The sequence below is a fragment of the Nyctereutes procyonoides genome, unplaced genomic scaffold, assembly GCF_905146905.1.
Source record: "Nyctereutes procyonoides isolate TBG_1078 unplaced genomic scaffold, NYPRO_anot_genome, whole genome shotgun sequence".
Lineage (NCBI taxonomy): Eukaryota > Metazoa > Chordata > Mammalia > Carnivora > Canidae > Nyctereutes > Nyctereutes procyonoides.
Genome location: NW_026575052.1, coordinates 28,196,162 through 28,216,532, shown reverse-complemented (window position 1 = coordinate 28,216,532; position 20,371 = coordinate 28,196,162). Strand labels below are relative to the sequence as shown.

Here is a 20,371-nt window from a genome sequence, read left to right as displayed (position 1 = left end):
TTACGTTTGTGGCTTTGAGCTTTAAGGTGTCCATAGTATTACATTAATCTATGATCACGTTAATGGTTTTAAATTCTGTTTATTTTTAAAGTCTGTCTTGAAAGTACAACCAATGTGATTAATTGTGCCTTTAACAAAATCATTTAATGTCTAAACAAATTCAATATCTAAACACATCTTTGTCGATTAAAATAGGGAAAAGGGAAAGAATATCAAAACACAGGCCAAGAAACAATCACAAAACATACTACTTTTAAACTTAAAAAAAAAAACTACCAAGAAAACAAACTTGAGTACTTAAGACTTGCTATTCTGAATAATGTAACATCTTTTCTAAGTTCTGTAAACAGAGAAGTTTTAGAACACATACACACTTAGGAAAAGAAAGGCTAGTTCCTTGGGAATGACTATCCAATATGATACAATTACTTCAGGATGACAGAAGCTGGACCTTTCTCACAATTAGATTTTAACAACTGATTTTGCCACTAATAGAAGTGGGGAATGTGTGAATGACTAAGATTTGGAAGGTGAAAAAAAAATAGACTAAAGGTAAGCACAATCCTACAAAACTCAGTCTGCTTATTTTTTAGAACCCAAAATAAGCAAATTATCTTGTACAAAGAAATCTTGATAGTATGCCAACAAAAGCATAACATTTGTAACTAATCACACCCATGAAAGACTGGATAACACCTTAAAAACACCAGATTATTACAAGGCAGAAATTTCTAAAATGCTGTTACACAGATGAGTAATGTTAGTATAAATTCTGTATTTACATTAAGATCTGTATCAGTTTGCTGGTGTGACCAAACCTTAGAAGGTAATCCCTAAAGGAAAAAGCAGTACGTTAGAGCAGATATTTAGATACTAGGGAAAGATTCGATTTGATGTAATCCTAAACCTTCAAGATGTTTTCTCAAGTCACGGAAACAATGTTTTAGGTAGTGTTCTGATCAGCTAAAAGTGAACCATTAATCACAAGTGTGATCCTTGCAGTTTTATTCTCTGCTGTGAATGGAAACATCATGAATACAGACATTTTAAGTAGAAGACTGACACTGTCATGCTATTTGATTTTATAAAAAATCATAATAGATCCTCTCACCTTTAAAAGGTGCAGAGGAGCTTTATAATAAATTCTTAAATATATTTCTGTGATGTCTAGCAATTGGATAATTTAAACTTGAAGGAACTAAAATTCTACTAATCTCTATGTTTTATATTACACAAGGAAATATACATGTATTTACACAAACTGAAGTGAAATCCTTTTCCAGAAATAAAACGTTCTAAACAAGAAAAAAGTTCACAAAGGACTATATAGAATGTTGACAAGACACTCAACAACCAGACTGGCTGAAATCAGATTTCAGTCCACTGTAATTTTCGAGTTTTTCTAATGCCTTGTAAAAACTAAGTATCTGATTAGTTTTATTTAGATTCCTTATGGAGAAGTTTTGTTATAAATTCTACACTTACTGAGTATAGAACTCATACTGAACATGAACGTGTTACTGAACACAAAAGTAAGGTTTTTCTATGCTACCTAGCTTTCTCTACCATCTACAAACCCCCAAAATAACATTTTCAGTCAGAGATGATATGGAATAAAAGTTTTCTTGAATGCGAAGCAAAAAGTACTGAAACTGCTTAAAATGCTCTTGCTGTTTAAGAATAAACCAAACAAGTTTAACAAGTATGAGTTTATACTGTTTAGTCCCATTATGTAAGAATAACCATGTTCTGTGAACTCCGCAACTATATTCACATATCAATGGTTGTCAGTGAGCTCAATCTTAAAACTACACCCTTTTATTAAAGTATTCTCAAGATAACAATGAGCAATCCAAGTAAAAAAAGTAAACTGTTAGGTTTTTAAATCTATTATGAGAAATTAAAAATGGAAAAGTTAAGAATTTACTAAATCTTCGTATCTTTATTTCCCTAATTGTGGTAGTAAAGTTTCTCACAAAATCTATAAAATAGCATAAACATGTGACAGATATACTAGTCCTAGTACCAGTCATACTTATTTTTTCAATTAATTAGCATTTGTTGAGAGAACAAATGGCCAAAGTACTTTAATTTTCATTTGGGGTGAAATCATCTGGCTTGTCTCTGACAATTAAGGGAAATGTAAGGGATACAAGTATTCAAAATTTTACATGAATAGGAGGGTTTACTGTTTTGTCTGTTTCACATTTTAACTTAGCTCATTAGACCTAAAACATCAACATTCCAAAATAAAATTTAATGACATCACCGGACTGCAGACTGGATAAACCTTTGACATCAGTCCTCGTGAGCACCTCAAATAATGACACAAGGTCACAACGTGTTTTCATTTAAGGACCAAGTGGTTTTAAAAACAATCCACATGGTGCCAAAGCATTCTATGAGTTAATTGCAAATCTGAGCACACACAATACTTCCAAAGAGTAAGACTGTTTTAAGATTCTCTCTGGATTCTAAGAATAACCATTTTATTCATTTTCAGATAAATTATGTAAAAATTAACAAGAGAATTTGTTTTTTAAGTTTTACTAGGCAAAGGCCTTTGCTGTCATACCACAATGTATACACACAGGCTAGCTTGTAACCCTGTCGTCACAGAGCAAACTAAGAGTGAGCAAGACCAAAGCAACAAGCGAGGCCTCCAATGCGATCTCAGCTCGTTCAGCTGTTCCTGCCGTCTAGATCTAAGATTGTGAGGCACAGTCCAAACCCATCCAAAAGCCGGCAGACAGGCAGGCAGATCTCTCGGCAGGAATCACTCTGAGTTAGGGAAGTGGATGAAAGCTGAGAACAGACGATTCTAGAGTAAAGGCAGTGGCAGGATTAAGGAGAAGCCTTAGGAAGGTTTCTCACACTTCTGAAGTACACGTTAATTACATGAGGACAAAAGTATCGTCCCCCGCTTCAAGTGAAATTTTCTATGATTATATTAGTGCCCACACACCAGAGTTAAATCCCTAGCAGTACTGTAAATATTAGACGTTAAAAGACTGAGGTGGAACCAGATTTTATACCTTTCCTCAGACACTAAAGTCAGAGAAGAAACTGCATCTATACAACTAATTATGAAGCCAATATACCATCTTCATAAACCTTTCACCATAAATTTCTGTATTTGTGCTCTCGTTTAGTTGAAGTACATTTTCATTTACTGACATTTTTGTTTAGACATGCCTACATTTAAAAAAATGATTAGTTTTGATCTTTGAGATAAAACTTCTAGAACCCTCACCAAGTTTACTATTAAAATCCATAGTATAAAAGATTTCTGTGATCCTTACAAGTAACGGAAAGCCTACTACTTTCAGTTTAATTTAAATTTCCTGAAATATTAATGGTCAGATGTCTCCAATTGCTAAAGAAAATATAGTATGATCTGGTTTCCATGGTTAATAAAAATAAAAAATTGTATTTACACTGAACAGCCTGAAAAATTAAAAAGAATGTGAATCTTAGGTCCTAAGGGGGAAGGGAAAACTGGTATCATAAATAAGTTCAAAGTGGAATTTTGGAATTTTTGCCCTGTGCCCCATGCCATTTATTAATTGCCATATTTTAAAAACAACAATTATTTTACAAAGAAGAGGGTTTATCATCTGCGTATCTTCTTCATTCATGTCAGCTTGGCTTTCTTCTTAGCAGGTCCTTTATGCCCTTTGGCCTTTCTTCTTAAATTCCGCCTGTCTACCACAGGTACTTCCACTTCTATTTCCTCTGAGCTGCTGTCCACAGTTTTTTCTGTTGCCTGTGCAAACTGATCCAGTTGCTCAGAAGATGCTTCAGACTGCTCCTCTGACTGATTCTTCTGTCCCGCATTCTGTGAAAACGGCACATCTTCAAGTTCAACCTCTATCAGAGAGCTCTGAGGAAGAGCTGTAGATGTTTCCTGGGACTCAGGTACCCCCTCCTCACCCTGGTCTTCCAATGAAGAAGTAGTGTTGGGTGATAAATTTTCAGAGATCGATTCCTCAGAAAATTCTGCTATCACAGAGTTTGGAAAACCACTGTCGGATCGTTCTTCATTTGGGATAGTAGCAGCATTGTCTGAACTCCCAAAATGTGCTTTCTTTCTTGAAACCAGCGGCAGTTTCTCTTCAGTGTGCCCTTTTTCATCAGATGGGCCTTCATCTAGCAACATTTCTGAGTCAGTTACATGTGATGTCTAAAAATAAAGAACTGGGTGAACAAACTTTTGCAGTACAATTCTTACATAAATCACACACTAATACTCAATGACAATGAACTGCATTGTCAAGAATTCAGTACGCATAGCTTTTGTTAATTAGGTGTACATAGTCTGAATACAAGTCTTATTTCACAACTGTCTTACGTGATAATCTGCTTCTTGCTTTGAAGATACAATGAAAGTAATCATTTTATCTCAAAAAGTACTTAGAACATTTTAAACTTCTTATCAAGTTTCTTCAAATCAAGTTTTTAGTTTCTTGGTATTACTGGAGCCAGAACCAAGAGCCCTTTGGAGTTTGACACTGGGCCAATCCACTAAGTTTGACTATAATTTCATTAGATGATATGTAAGGAAAATGGAAATATTATTCATTTATTTATTTGAGACACTAATAAGATAACACTATACAATAGTTGTTTAGTCTTAGGTTGGAATATTTGAAAGTAAAAATGAAATTTCTCTTAAAATACTCTATCAGCAGTCAGATATGTGGATAAGGTTAGAAAGATTTGAATTTATGGACTATTACTGATTGCATTGTCTGAAAATACCTAATTTAGCATAATAATTATCATATAACTAATCTTCCTGAAGAAGATTTCCTTCCTTCCACATCAAGGTGGAGGAAAATATACAAACCACAATACCGCTTCCATTTCACCGACACTGGAACAGCTGGACTAGAAAAAATTAAGTTACTTCCCTCTTACCTTGTCCTGTGCAACAGTTTCAGGGGGTTTTGAAGGTTCTACCACCAGTGGAACAAAAGCAGTAGCGTCTTCACTGGAATTAAGAGACTGCAATTTCATTTCTTCATCTAAAACTTCACTGGCAGAGTCCTCCTCTTCAGTTATAAGTGAGGTTTTAAGAGTATCATCCATTATCTCACCATTCATAGGCTCTAATTCAGAGTCCTGCATCATTGAGGGGATAGAAGTCAGGACACAATGATAGACTAACTTATCGGTCTTGCCAGGGGTCCACTCTCAGTCTCTACCTGTCATACAGCAGGACTCAAGATACAGTCTCCCAAATAGTCCGACTAAGGGAAAGAGGAAACTTTTCAGGCGGGGTCAGTAAAAGAAAAGAACCCACAAGGAACCCAAACTCCCTCTGTTCTCATGCAGACAGCAGACAGACCATGATGCTCTGCAGACGAAGTACAGGTCAGAGATGCAGGGAAGAAACCCTGCCCCCTTCTTGTTCTTCCTTATACGGCCATCAAGAGTGGAACCTTTCCGGTAATAAAAAAGGCCCCATATACTCTAGATTTGATGCCAGCCAGCTCTTTACAGGACACTAGCTAATCAGCACTTGGAATCTTTGGGGACCATGGGAAGTTAGGGGTTACCGTGCCAGGGGGAAGCAGCGGCACTAACAGTCTTGTGGGAAGCTGAGTTTGGATACAGCTTCTTACTATAAGAAGAAAGCCCCCAATCTCAGTCAGCTCCCTATCCAGTCAACTTTGGGTCATTTTTTTGAACAATCTTACTCCTTATATCACACTAAATATAGAAATATCAGTGAGGTGATAACACAAACTTTGCATTTCTGAAACTCTTCTGCCAACATTTATCAATGTAAAATACTTCTATTTAATGTTTAATAGTTCTAATGAGTCTTAGTGACATTCTGATAGAGGGCATTTTATTACCATTGTAAAAATTAAATAATGATGCAACTCAAGAGTTCAGTAACAGGTTTGTCCAGATTATGTAGGATCCCTAAAGTCGTAGGGATACTGAAATCTAGGACTAAAAAAATTTATCTTGCCAGACAGTATCAGAAAATAGACTGCACACAGAAGGTAATTATAAGAAAGCTCATAAAATGATCAACTAGGGTAGGAAAAAATGTTGAAAGGAAGAAAATGATATAATCAAGCAAAAGCTTAAAAAACTCAGAATGTTGGTAACTAACTAAATGTAAGAAGCAACAGAAGAGATAAACCTGGTTTCTTTAAGTTTTAGGTTTGGGAAAAGAATGGAAGATTATTTTTTTTTTTTAATGATGAGGTTATTTTTTTTTAAGATTTTATTTATTCATGAGAGACAGAGAGAGAGAGAGAGAGAGAGGCAGAGACACAGGCAGAGGGAGAAGCAGGCTCCATGCAGAGAGTCTGATGTGGGATTCGATCCCAGGGCTCCAGGATCATGCCCTGGGCCAAAAGCAGGCACTAAACCACTGAGCCACCCAGGGATCCCAAGAATGGAAGATTAAAAAACAAAAACACACACAGGAAAAAAAGGCTCAATACAGAAGTGATAAGAAAGAATAGATTATGTTGAATTTAAGATGATAGAAGACATCTGTCTACATAGAATATTCAGAAGACAAGTAATACTGTGGCATTATAGACTGAATCAATATTCCAAGTCTAGAGTTATTGGTCACCCCACAGAAATGAGAGTTCAACCATCCAACTGGATGCATTTTCATAGAGAAGACATGAACTGAGTTTTCTAGAATGTCCACAAATAAAGGGGAAAAAAGGAAGAAGCACAACAGTCAAATAATAAATAACACCAAGACAGAACTTCAGAGATAGGAAAACCAAGAAACCAAAATACAATGGTGTTGGGCAGCCCCAGTGGCGCAGCGGTTTAGCGCCACCTGCAGCCCAGGGCGTGATCCTAGAGTCCCGGGATCGAGTCCCACATCAGGCTCTCTGCATGGTGCCTGCTTCTCTCTCTGCCTGTGTCTCTGTCTCTCTGTGTCTCTATGAATAAATAAATAAAGTAAAAAAAAAATACAATGATGTTGTAAAGCCTACATTACAGGGGCCTAGAGAGTATTAAGGAAGACACAATAGTCAGTGCAGGTAAGGAAACGACTGGAACTCAAGTGTCAATGCTGACCTACGAGAGCATGTGCTCAATGTGTCGCTGGACAAATGACACCTATTACATGAAGCATATACAGCATAGTCTTCAGTTTTTAAAAGAGAAAATAACACAAATATATATTCCTTTAAACATCTGGGTGCACATAAATCCCTTTTAAAGATGTACTTAAGTGTCCACATTTTTTTTTACAAGACAAGAAAAAAATGCATTTACAAATACAGTTTCATGCAACAGAGAAAGCAGGAACAAACCGGAGTAAGTTAAGAAAATAAAATTGGTAATGTAGTTTCACTTGTTTGGATGCTGGCTGACTTGGCAAACAGGTAAAAGACTTTTTTTTTTTTTTTTTTTTTTTTTAAGATTTATCCATTTAGGGATCCCTGGGTGGCGCAGCGGTTTGGCGCCTGCCTTTGGCCCAGGGCGTGATCCTGGCGAACCGGGATCGAATCCCACATCGGGCTCCCGATGCATGGAGCCTGCTTCTCCCTCTGCCTGTGTCTCTGCCTCTCTCTCTCTCTCTGTGACTATCATAAATAAATAAATAAATAAATAAATAAATAAATAAATAAATAAATAAATAAATAAATAAATAAATAGATAGATAAATAGATAAATAGATAAATAGATAGATAGATAGATTTATCCATTTATTTATTCATGACAGACACAGAGAGAGAGAGGCAGAGACACAGGAGGAGGGAGAAGCAGACTCCACGCCAGGAGCCCAACGCGGGACTGGATCCTGGGACCCCAGGATCGCACCCTGGGCCAAAGGCAAGTGCCAAACCACTGAGCCACCCAGGGATCCCCACGTAAAAGACTTTTAAAGAAATGTAAGCACCTATAAAAAGAAATAAGGAATCTCTAGAGAGCCAAGGATAGAAGACACTTAGGAAAAAGAAGAGAAGAATAGGAAATGGTAAAGAAGACCAAAAAAGAAGGTTAAGGACAAATATTTGAGGAGCTACAGCCATCAGACCAGACCTTACAGCATTCTGATTCTACAAGATAGACCCTGTGGTCATATAATTTGTGTCACTTAACTATGTTTACTCTCTCAAATTAATCTGTATTTTAAATGTACAGAGGGATCTTACTAACTAAACATCTTCAACTTTACCTTTACTGTAATTCAAACTTTTAAAAATTCAGTTTGACACATGAAATACTTGTAACTTTATCCTCTCCCCAACTTGAGTACCTGACCTTGCTTAGTATAGACATATGCTTTTTAGCATTAAACACAATTCTACTACAACTCTAAAATATATCATATTTTTCTAACAATACATCATTACAAAAGTTAAAATTTAGTCTACGTTCATTCACTTTATTTAAGAAGTGAGATCTCGTACCTTTTCACCATCTTGCTTTTCCAGGCATGGCTGGGCTTCTGGTGCAGGCCGAGCATCCTTATCACTACTTTCATCCTCAAATTCAATCACACTTTGTTCAGGTTCTTCTTCCAGGAATTCTTCTGAGCTCTCTGATGTGTGTGCAGTAGATTCCAATCTAGAAAAGAAAACTACTCTTACTTGTTTTATTAAGGATGAATAAAGTAACACTTTAGAGAATCAACCAAATGTTCTGTAGTCAACAACTAACCAATCTAACAGGTCCAAAACCAATCTCCTCCTCTCACAAACTTGTCCTCTTTCCTACCTTGTTCTCCAGTCTGAGTAGTAACACCACCATGCCCTCAATCACGTAAGCTAGATTCTTCTTTTACTCTATCCATACCTCATTGGCTCTCATTCTATTAAATGAACACACATCCCAATTTACATGAAGACATTCGACTTCATAATTTTGTCCCAGCTTTGGCACAATCATTAATAATGCCCCTTTCATTCTCAAAGATATCAGTTTGGACAATAAATGATATAGTTTTGTTCTACCTCCAAAATGCCTTTCAAACATATCCCTAATTTTCTGTTCCCATTTTCATGGCCCTCCCTCAGGCCCCAATTCTCTCTGGACCACCATAACTTTGTTCCAACTCATCTCTATACCTGCAGTATGTACATTCTTTAGTAAAGCTGTCAGAGTTCTGTTTATAATACACCCATATCTACCTGTGACAGTCCGGCTCAGAAAATTCTTTGGTTCTCTATGGCTTAAGGGAAAAGGGTACCTTCTTACAAAGCCTAACATGACTAGACCCTCATATATATATGTATCTTTATCTATCAGTCGATTGATAGACATATTTTTTTAAGATTTTATCCATCTATTTATCCATAAGAGACAGAGAGAGTGGAGAGAGAGAGAGAGAGAGAGAGAGAGGCAGAGAGGCAGAGGGAGAAGCAGGCCTGACACAGGACTTGATCCCCGGACCGGGATCATACCCTGGGCCAAAGGCAGATGCTCAACTGCTGAGTTGAGGGAATCCAGGGGTCTCTAGTTATGTATTTTTTTAACACCTGAAACATCTTGTTTCTTTGAATTAAGAATCTAGGTGTGGTTTAGCTGAGTATCTCTGGCTCAAGACCTCATAGAGTTGCAATCAAGCTGCCTATTGGGGATGCAGTCTCATCTGAAGGCCTGACTGGAAGTGTTCCCCCCTCCAATCACCCCGTCCAAGCTCTCACTCATGCAGTTGTTGGCAGCATTCAGTTCTTCATGCAGGCTAATAGACTGAGGGCCTAATTCCTTGGGGACTCTTGACACATGGTACCTCCTCATAGTGCTGCTCACAGTATGGCTACTTGCTTCCCCTGCATGAGTTATTTTGCTGTGCCACACCCACCAGGCAAAGGAGGTCTTCTTGCTCGTTGTATCACCAAGTACTTCAAGGAGTCATTCATGCTGCTACAGTACCTAATGGCCTGGGACCCAAACTCTCATATTTTTACTTCCTACTAGATGGTAACATTTACATTATAAATCAGTTATCCTTATTAATACTCCTCTTAGCTTTTTGCCTTTGCTCATGCTATTCCTGTAGTCTAGATCTGCATGGTGCAAAGCAGTAGCCACAACACATGTCATGATTTACATTAATTAAATAAAATGAAATTTAAAATTCAGTTCCTAAGTTGCACTGGCCACACTTTAAGTGCTCAATGGGCATACTAGGTAGGGCCATTTTGGACCAGGCAGATAAAGCACATTTTCATCATCACATTAAGTTCTCTGGACAATTCTGTTATACATCAGAAGTCAACAATCTTTTCTTTTAGGTTTTATGGGCTACATGGTCTCTGAACAACTACTCAGCTTTGCCACTGTAATGCAAAAGCAAACATTCAAACATGTAAACGAATGAACATGGAAGTGTTACATTAAAGTCTTATTTATAACAATAGGTAGTGGGTCAGATTTGATCTACAGACCATAGTTTGTGGACCCTTAGCCTAGAACATCTCTCTCAACTATGCTCATCGAGTTTCAAATTATCTTTCAAGCCCTGGTCCGAATGCCCAATCTCTCTATCCCCTCAATTAGATTCAGTCAAATCTCTCCTCTGCATCTACACTGTTTTGTACCATCACAAGCCACCGTATATATTGAATTAGAAACCACCATGCAGCAAATTTTTCAAGAGCAAAGAGGAAATTTTGTTCTTCCTAACAGGTGAGTAAGGAGTCAACCATTTAGTTTTACTGTCACTGTTCTATTTAGGAAAAACAAAATTCCAAAATAATTCTGGGATGTTCAAGAGAAAATGCACTGTGAAATTCCCTTCTAAAAAGGGTATTACATTGAAATGTTACACAGTAAGAAAACTATGCTTATCTAACCTCTTATCTTTTCACAAATTACTAGATTTAAATATTTAGTTATATTTGCCTTTGGGCAGCCCTGGTGGCTTAGCGGTTTAGCGTTGCCTTCAGCCCAAAGCGTGATCCTGGAGACCCAGGATAGAGTTCCATGTCAGGCCCCCTGCGTGGAGCCTGCTTCTCTCTCTGCCTCTGTGTGTGTGTGTGTGTGTGTGTGTGTGTGTCTAATAAATAAATAAAAGCTTAAAAAAAAAACAATAGTTATATTTGCCTTTAACATGAATTTCCCACTAATATAAAACATTTACATAATTACTCAATCATTCAAATTTAAAATTTACATAATGAAATTAGCATAGCAACAGAATCTTCTACTTGAGTAAAATAATTTCACAAATAAAATGGCAAACCTATGAATGGTTTAAGTCCGGAACAGATGGTAGGACTATAAGCATAAAAAAGTCTAGTTTTACAGTAGAATTTGAAATCTTGCTTTCTTTAGATTCCAAGGAAGATAGAGGATAAAGGTTTTTTGACCCAAATGTTCTGTTGATGCACCTGGCTATTAAGTTCCTAGAGGAGATGACTGAACCACTTACAGTTATTGCTAATTTGTGTCATAGCCAATAACCCAGTAAATGAATCAGTTATAAAATAAAACTTAGGGTTTTTAAAAAACTGACTAAACTTTAGCATTTTTTTTCAAAGACTTTATTTATTCATGAGAGACAGACAGAGAGAGAGAGAGAGAGAGAGAGAGAGGCAGAGACACAGGCAGAGGGAGAAGCAGGCTCATGCAGGGAGCCTGAGGCGGAACTCAATCCTGGGACTCCAGGATCACACCGCCCTGGGCCGAAGGCAGGCACTAAACCACTGAGCCACCCACGGATCCCCAAACCTCAGGATAATCACTAGAATATTCTCTTGGATTTTCAGACATGAGAGATTAAATCGTGGATTTATTTTACTCTCTTACTAGCAACTTCTCCCCATAATATGTCAAAGTGAGTCCAATCAGTAATCCTACCGAAGAATTGAAATACAAACTTTTACACGAAGGTGATTTGCTACACAAACAATATAATAATAGCCTCCACCTTAAATACTAAATACTAATAATATGAAAATAAGAAGGGGCGCTTGGGTGGCTCAGGCAGTTAAGCGTCTGCCTTCAGCTCAGGTCATGATTTCAGGGTCCTGGGATTGAGCCCTGCGTGGGGCTCCATGCTCAGTGAGGATTCTGCTTCTCCCTCTCCGTCTGCCCCTGCCCCTTCTTCTGCTTGTGCTATGTCTCTCTCTCTCTCTCAATTAAATAAATAAAACCTTTAAAGAATATGAAAATAAGAATAACAAAATAATGAGAATAAAATAAATAACTTTACTTGTTTATTGAAGCTGTAGGTAAAGCCTGGAGCATCTTTTCATCTTCTCCCTGAGAACTACTAAATTCAGAATCCTGAAACCTCTTCCCAATCTTTGGCCGCTTTAGATGACTACTTCGAGTACGAGTGGAAACTGGTGTCTTATCTTGACCTGAGAAAAAAACAGCAAAACTATAATTAATTCTGTATGTCCTGAAAGGATTACCTGTTACAATACACAGAAATGTAAGAACTATGCTAGCTTACATATATTCCTACAATTACACGTCTTTCTCTCACTTATATCAGGCCATGAAACAATGTCTTTTTTCAGAATTATGAAATAACTTTGTGTTTTCATTGCTCACATTTCCATATTGCCCTGAGCTCTGCAATGTATATTTTCATCTTCATTTATATTCCCTCCCCGCAGTAATCTTGGGAAATAAACAAGGAAGACATCACTCTCCCTATTTTACAGATAACAAAATGAGGAAGAGAGAGGTATGATAGCTTACTTTGTTCACACGGCAAGACCAGTGGCAGTAGTAGCATTATAACTCCCCTCTAGATCTTAGAGCAGGATAAGTCTTCACTTAGTCTAAGGGACATCGCCCAACTCTAAATTCTAAGCGTCTCAAATACTGGTAGATTAGCTGAGTTTCTTACCTTCAGAAGTGCTTGCAAAGGCATCTTTTAGAGAGTCAATCTAAAATAGAAATACAGATTAAAACCAGAAGTTTTAGAACATTTTTTCTCCCTGTGAATCTACTTAAGTCGATGTCAAAGACAGTCTTGTGAAACATTTTTCAAATAGTACTTTTTGTATTCACTACTCATCAATTAAGGAAACTTAAGAAATTAAAAGGCTATGTTACAGCCTGTTTATCTTGAGGCTGAGCCCTCACCAAGCCATCTAATATGTTACCGTGTGACTCACTGGAGGTTCCTAGTGTCCCATCCTCAGCTACTCTCCTCTTCTCTGTCCATATGCTCTCCCTGTGTAATTTTATCTACTACACCTTTACTTCAACATCTATTTGCTGACAAATCCAGATATACCATTTAATCTCCCCAACTTCTTTCTTGATTTCCAAAGCTCTTTTTCCAATGAAATGTGGATGCTCCATCCAATTTCACAACCAACCTGTTTCAAGCTGAACTCTTATCTATTCCCAATATTATTCCTATCTTAGTTAATGGCAATGACCATTCAGCCATTCTAGCCAAAAACCTGTGAGTCAGTAATGACTTCTTCTTAACCTGCACTCAGTGAACCTCAAAGCCTCTCAATTCTAACTCCGGAAAAAATCTCTCAACACTGCCCCCTCCTTTGTATTACTAATGCTTTAGTCCAGGCCTTTATCATCTTTAATGTGAATTATCCCAAGAGCCTCATCTCTGGTATCCCTCACTCCAATCACATGCTGTGTAATCTGCAACCTGATGACAGAGATGCTTCCAAATCACAAACTGTACTACTCTTTGCTTTAAAAAAAACAAAACCTGGGGCAGCCTGGGTGGCTCGGTGGTTTAGCGCCTGCCTTCGGCCCAGGGCGTGATCCTGGAGACCCGGGATTGAGTCCCACGTCGGGCTCCCTGCATGGAGCCTGCTTCTCCCTCTGACTGTCTCTTTCTCTCTCTCTGTGTGTGTCTCTCATGAATAAATAAATAAAATCTTTTAAGAAAAAAAAAACCTTTAAAAGTTTATCATTGCCTAGAATACAGACTCTCAACCTCTTCAAAACCAAATACCTTTTACATACCAAACGTTCCATTTTCTATCACACCTGTTTTGGTGGTTTTTTCCCCACATGCTAGACTCTGGAATACCCTAACCTTTGTTATGTAACTCATAAATGCCCTATGAAAGTCAGCTTGGTTGCTACTTCACCTATTCCAATCCTTGGATAGAGTTATGCATACTCTGCTATGTACCTTCAATCGCTTGCTACGTGCTCTATTAAGGCAACTGTAATTCTGTAGTCTTTTCGGTTTCCAATAATGGACTATCTACTTCTCCCAGGCTTGTAAGAACCATATCTTTGCATATTCAGTGCTTGCCACAGTATCTACTTTATTACATAAACCACAATTCATTCATTCATCACATACTTAATGTCACCCTGCCATATAGTAGGCACAGAGACTTTAAGAAGGTCTACTGACAGGACACAAACAAGGATAAACTGTGACAGGTAAGACAAAAATCCTATCTTCAATAAGTCTGTAGTTCAACTAGAAGGTTAACACACAAATAAAAATTTTAAAAAGTTTACAAAGAGCATAAAACAAGTGCATGTAATGTTCTATGCCACAAAACAAGAAAAAGCAAGTAGAAATACCACCATCACCTAAAGAAGAAATTATGTAGTGATTAATTCACAGTCAAAACATCAAGTTGAAAAAAAAAATCAAGCTGTACACCTTAAATATATACAATTTTTGTCAATTATATACCTCAACAAAGCTAAAATAAAAGTTGTTAAAATAAGCAAACAAGACCACTTCCCCATTTGTTTAGCAATAGAGAGATAAAATAGTTTAATGTGAGAAATATTTTCCTTGAATTAAAATCTTAAAGTAATCTGAAGACTATGAATTTCTAAAACAAAAGAAAGTTGAATTTATGCTGCCAACCTTATGACCTTTACCCAACCATTTAAAATTATTTGGCTTATTATTAAGGTAAGTTATTGCTCTCACCACATATATAGGAAGAGGTCTTTTTCTACGTTCCCTGATATTATGATGTCTAACCAATGCTGAATAAATCTGAATATATCTGAACAATTTGGACCATATATAATCAAACGCAGGCTTATCATTTAATTTCAATTTCCAAATGTAGAAAAAATAAAAACAAAAAATCTAACTCCTTATGTAATCGTGTGATTTATGTTATCCTTAAAAATGTTTCAAAAAAGTTGAGTCAACACTCATGCTAATTACAGAAGGAATAAGAGACACAAATAATTCCCCAAAGCACTTGTCCCTGGAAAGGTTTACCTAGTACTTTCAAAATGAATTATATTCTACAAAGACTTAGCAAATAGACTCAAACTTCCCACAGTAACTTCATAACCTTTGACCTACTACTAATTTCACTCCTAGAAATTTATCAATGCAAGAAAAGAATTACATAGGCAAAAAGATGTATGTATAAATGTGTTCACTGCTGGGTCACTTACATACGCAAAAACCTTAATATGTCAAAGAAATAAACAATGGAATTTACAAACAATAGACAATAGTATGCTGCTACTTAATCATGTTTTAAAACAATAATACCATGGAAAATTCTTATAATATCATGTTAATGGAGGAAAAACAAGCATGACAGAAAACAAAAATATATGCACATGTTTTATAACATATATTAAATACAAACACAAAAATGTTAACAGTTGCTGTATTTACGTTAGTGGGATTACAGATTTTTATTTTCTTTTATATTATTTTGTGAAATTCCATTTTTTTTTCCAAGAAAATAAAGTCCTTAGTAAGCAATTAACAGGGGATACCAAGAAAACTAACACAGTAAAAATTTTAAAATTATGTAACTTTGATGAATGAACTGTAAGATTTACAAATTAAGTATCAGCTGAATCTAAAGAAATAGAAAAATTATTATTTCCTACAATAAACGTACAGTGTACCTACAGTTAGCTGCATCTCACTAGACTGATTGTCTTCAGTTTCTGCTTCATATTCTGGAACAGATGCAAGACCATATTCTCCAGACACAGATCTTTTAGCTTCATTTTGAGAAACTGCTGTGTATAGAAGAATTTTAAAAAATTATAAGCCAATCAGTATTTCATTTTAATTATAACATGGTTTGTACTGATTTTCACAAAAGCCCTGAATAGCATCCTGAACAGAAGAGTGTTAAAAATCTAGGTGTGAAATAAAATCTCCTTCACCAGTATCTTATAATGAAACCCCGTAATTATAAAAGTACTAGTTATCTGTATTTAGTGAGTTTGAGGAAAGATGCATGAGACCAGGAACAACTCTTTGATTCCCTGATGCCTATTCTATGCTGATTCAGTATCTGTTTCCTTTTCACCCACCAATTCCTACCGAAATGTTAGATTCGGCTGGGCTACTATAATTCTAGGTCTTCTTCTTATTAGTGACTCATGTTAATACACAACAAAAATTCAAACTTTAAAAAAGAATGTCTGTTACTATAGAGGTCACACTACAATATAACAACTCTGGGCTAAGTGACAGAAACATTAAAAGGCACCGCTCTTTAAGCTGGACATGTGTTCAATCTTGAAACCTGTAATTCTTACCTGTAATTTTAAGTGTTTCTCTCTGCAATGCTCTGGTGACTGGTATTCGCTGGTACCAGTGTCCAACACCTTCAACCTCCCAAAGGAGTTCATGGTCTCCTGGATACTTTTCAAAGTACTGCTTGCAAGCTGAAAAATACATTTACAATTTTCTAGAAATCCCAAATATCAAATTTTTTGGAAAACAGAAAGAAGACAGAAAGTTAGCTGCCCAACTCACTTAATGGGACTAGCATAACACCAATGCAACTCAATTACAGTCTCATTTATGAAAATTTTAATATGACCAAACAATAAAAATCCTAATAGAAGATGTGCTTTACACCTTTAAAAATTACCAAATATTACTGAGGGACGTAAAATTAGAATAAAACGATTATTAGATTCAATGAGTATAAAACTACCCATTCTCACCAATTAATTGGCAATTCCCAACAAGTTTGTTTTGTAAGAGAACTTGTCAAAACTTGATCCCAAATTCAAAATGAAAGAATAAAGGGTTAAGAAAGGACATGTAAGAAAAGGAAAAAGAAAAATTAAGGGGAAAAAAAAATCCCAACAGGAAAGCAGCACTTATACACTAAAAACCTGGCAAACAACAGAGGAGGCATTATATCTCGGGGTAGGGGGTAAACTATCAAAACCATAATGCTAGAACAAAAATCCATATACAAGAAAATAAAGTCAGGGCAGCCCCGGTGGCGCAGCAGTTTGGCGCCGCCTGCAGCCTGGGGTGTGATCCTGGAGACCTGGGATCGAGTCCCACATCGGGCTCCCTGCATGGAGCCTGCTTCTCCCTCTCCCTCTGCCTGTGTCTCTGCCTCTCTCTCTGTGTCTATGAATAAATAAATAAAATCTTAAAAAAAAAAAAAAAGAAAAGAAAGTCAGATCCTGACCTCATATCAATACCATTCATAAAATTAAATTCTAGATGGATTCCAAAACCTACTAAGAAAAGCAAATAAGATAATATCTCCTGGACATAAGGGTGCTAGATCACTTCTCATGAAGAAAGATACAAAAATCACCTTCCATAATGAAATATTATGATAAACCTGTTAAAGTTTAAAACTTTCCATCAGGAACTGTGCAAGAGAACTTTCTTTAAAAAAAGTTCTAAAATTGAATTAGAAAGACAAAACAATCCCCAAAACAAGCTGGCAGATACTATAAAAAAAAAGAAATTTACACGTAATGAAACTTGAAAGATCACTTAACAAAGGTAAAGATGGCAAACCTCACTAGCTGCCAAGGAAATGCAAGATGAAACAACTAGATACCTTTTCACAAACACCCAATAACCCAAGCATCCAAAGAATAAAGAAAATGGAAACTCCCACATTCTTCTGGTGTGAGAATAATTATGCAAAGACACAATGTATGCTCCAATTCTACTGCTGGGTATATACCCTAATGATTTATACATACGCATGAGATGACTTCTATAATATTCATTACAGGGCCGTTTTTAAACAGGGGTGAGGAGTTCAACCTAAGAGCCCATCATTAAGAAATACATAAATTAACTTTAAAAGTATATAAAATACCACACAGCCGTTACAACAGATTTCAGCTATATATCAATAATGAAAAATCTTTAAAAAAGATCAGTAAAAACACTAGTAAATGCAAAAATGTCATTTATATAAAGTTTAAAAACACATTAAACACAGGCAGCCCAGGTGGCTCAGCAGTTTAGCACCACCTTCGCCCCAGGACCTCATCCTGGAGTCCCAGCATGGAGCCTGCTTCTCCCTCTGCTGGGGTTTCTGCCTCTCTGTCTCTCATGAATAAATAAATTTAAAAATCTTAAAAAAAAAAAAAAAAAAAAAAAAAACACATGCAGCCTCTGTGGAAAATAGTTTGGTAATTCTTCAAAAAGTTAAAACACGGGATACCTGGGTGGCGCAGCGGTTTGGCGCCTGCCTTTGGCCCAGGGCGCGATCCTGGAGACCCGGGATCGAATCCCACATCAGGCTCCCAGTGCATGGACCCTGCTTCTCCCTCTGCCTATGTCTCTGCTTCTCTCTGTCTCTCTCTCTCTCTGTGTGACTATCATTAAAAAAAAAAAAAAAAGTTAAAATACAGGGGCACCTGGGTGGCTCAGTGATTGAGCATCTGCCTTGGGCTCAGGTCGTAACCCCGGGGCCCCGGGATCAAGTCCCATATCCGGTTCCCCACAGAGAGCCTGCTTCTCCCTCTGCCTGTGTCTCTGCCTGCCTGTGTGTGTCTCTCATGAATAAATAAATATTTTTTAAAAAATGTTAAAACACAGAATTACCATATAACTTAGCAATTCTATTCTCAGCTATATATCCAAAAGAACAGAAAGCAGAGACTCAAACAGTTATCTGTATGTCCACAGCAGCATTTTCCACAGTAGCCAAAAGGTAGAAACAACCAACAGTCTGTCAAAAGATGAATGAATGAAATGTGACATATACACAGAGTAAAAATATACTCAGCCATATAGAGGAATGAAAATTTTTTAAAGGTTTATTTGAGAGAGAAGAGAGCACACGCGTGCGCGTGCACTTAAGCAGGGGGTGGGGGAGAGGGAGAGAGAATTCTCAAGCCCACTTCCCACTGAGCATGGATCCAGACATAGTGCTTGATCCCAGGGCCCTGAGATCATGACTGAAGCCAAAATCAACCGTGGGGTGCCTGGGTGGCAGAGTCAGCTGAGTGTCTGACTCTTGGTTCTGGCTTAGGTCCTGGTCTCAGAGGTGAGATTAAGCCCCACGTAAGGCTCCGTGCTCAGGGCAGTCAGCTTGTGTTTCTTTCTCCCCTTCGCTCTGCTCCTTCCTTTCTATGCATGAGCTCTCTCACTGTCTCTCAAATAAATCTTAAAAAATAAAAAAAAATTTAAAAAAAAATCAACCACTTAACCACCTGAGTCACTCAGGCACACCAGGAAAATTTTGATATATGCTATAACATGGATGGTCCTTAAATACTATGCTAGGTGCAGTAAGACACACATAGAAAAACCAATACTATATGATTCCACTTCTATGAGGTACCTAGAATAGGCAAATAAAGACAGAGAGTGAATGTGACTAATGCCACTGAACTGCACATCTACAAATAGTTTAAATGATAAATATTATATATATTATAGCCCCCAAAAAACTTAAAAATTAAAAAAATAATAAAGCAAACTAGGTACACCTGGCTGGCTCAGTCAGTAGAGCATACAACTCCTGATCTTGGGGTCATGTGTCTGAGCCCCCCACTGGGTGTAGAGATTACTTAAAGATAAAATCTTTAAAAATAGAACTCCTCAGGGTGCCTGGGTAGCTCAGTCTTCAGCTCAGGTGGGTCCTGGGATCGAGCCCCATATGTTGGGCTTCCTGCTCAGGGGAGACTCTGCTTCCCCCTCTGCCCCTCCCCCTGCTCATGCTTTCCTTCTCTTTATTTATTAAATAAATAAAATATTTTTAAAAAAGAATTTTATTGTAAGAGTGTCCTAATGCTGTATGTAGAATACTCAAAACTTTTTAAGGAACAGCTAATACTGAGGCTCCTGGGTGGCTCAGCGGTTAAGCATCTGCCTTTGGCTCAGGACATGATCCTGGGGTTCCGGGATCAAGTCCTGCATCGGGCTCCCTGCATGGAGCCTGCTTCTCCTTCTGCCTGTTTCTCTGCCTCTCTCTCTCTGTCTCTCAGGAATAAATAAATAAAATCTTAAGAAAAAAAAAGAATAGTTAATGCTGCTTAGCTGATAAAATGTTCTTTCTTGTGGGCTAGACAAATCTGGATTGGGAGCTTCAACTCTAGTCACTTTTTCTAAAATGCTTCTTTTGGACCTCATACTAATTATGTAAGGCATTCTCTCCTATTTTAGTCATTAAATTCAGACAACTCAATGTGGCCTACTGTGCTTCTTTTCTCCAGCTTCTTCCTTTAGGAAAAAAAAAAAAAAAAG

The 20,371-nt window shown here is 37.2% G+C and overlaps 1 protein-coding gene across 9 annotated transcripts in view; it reads right to left on the bottom strand.

Annotated features, from left to right (window-relative positions):
- Positions 1 to 63: 63 nt before the first annotated feature.
- FAM169A (family with sequence similarity 169 member A) overlaps positions 64 to 20,371 on the bottom strand; it is a 62,093-nt gene continuing 41,785 nt past the window's right edge. For 8 of the 9 annotated variants that reach the window (XM_055331446.1, XM_055331448.1, XM_055331447.1 and 5 more), the window contains 7 exons: positions 16,444 to 16,572; positions 15,803 to 15,915; positions 12,809 to 12,848; positions 12,161 to 12,311; positions 8,412 to 8,568; positions 4,921 to 5,124; positions 64 to 4,183 (listed from right to left, as the gene is read on the bottom strand). In XM_055331446.1, the coding sequence (XP_055187421.1) occupies positions 3,635 to 4,183; positions 4,921 to 5,124; positions 8,412 to 8,568; positions 12,161 to 12,311; positions 12,809 to 12,848; positions 15,803 to 15,915; positions 16,444 to 16,572 (1,343 nt within the window). In that variant the 3' untranslated portion in view covers positions 64 to 3,634. The remainder of the gene's footprint in view (positions 4,184 to 4,920; positions 5,125 to 8,411; positions 8,569 to 12,160; positions 12,312 to 12,808; positions 12,849 to 15,802; positions 15,916 to 16,443; positions 16,573 to 20,371) is intronic. The other variant, XM_055331452.1, reaches the window with a different exon arrangement.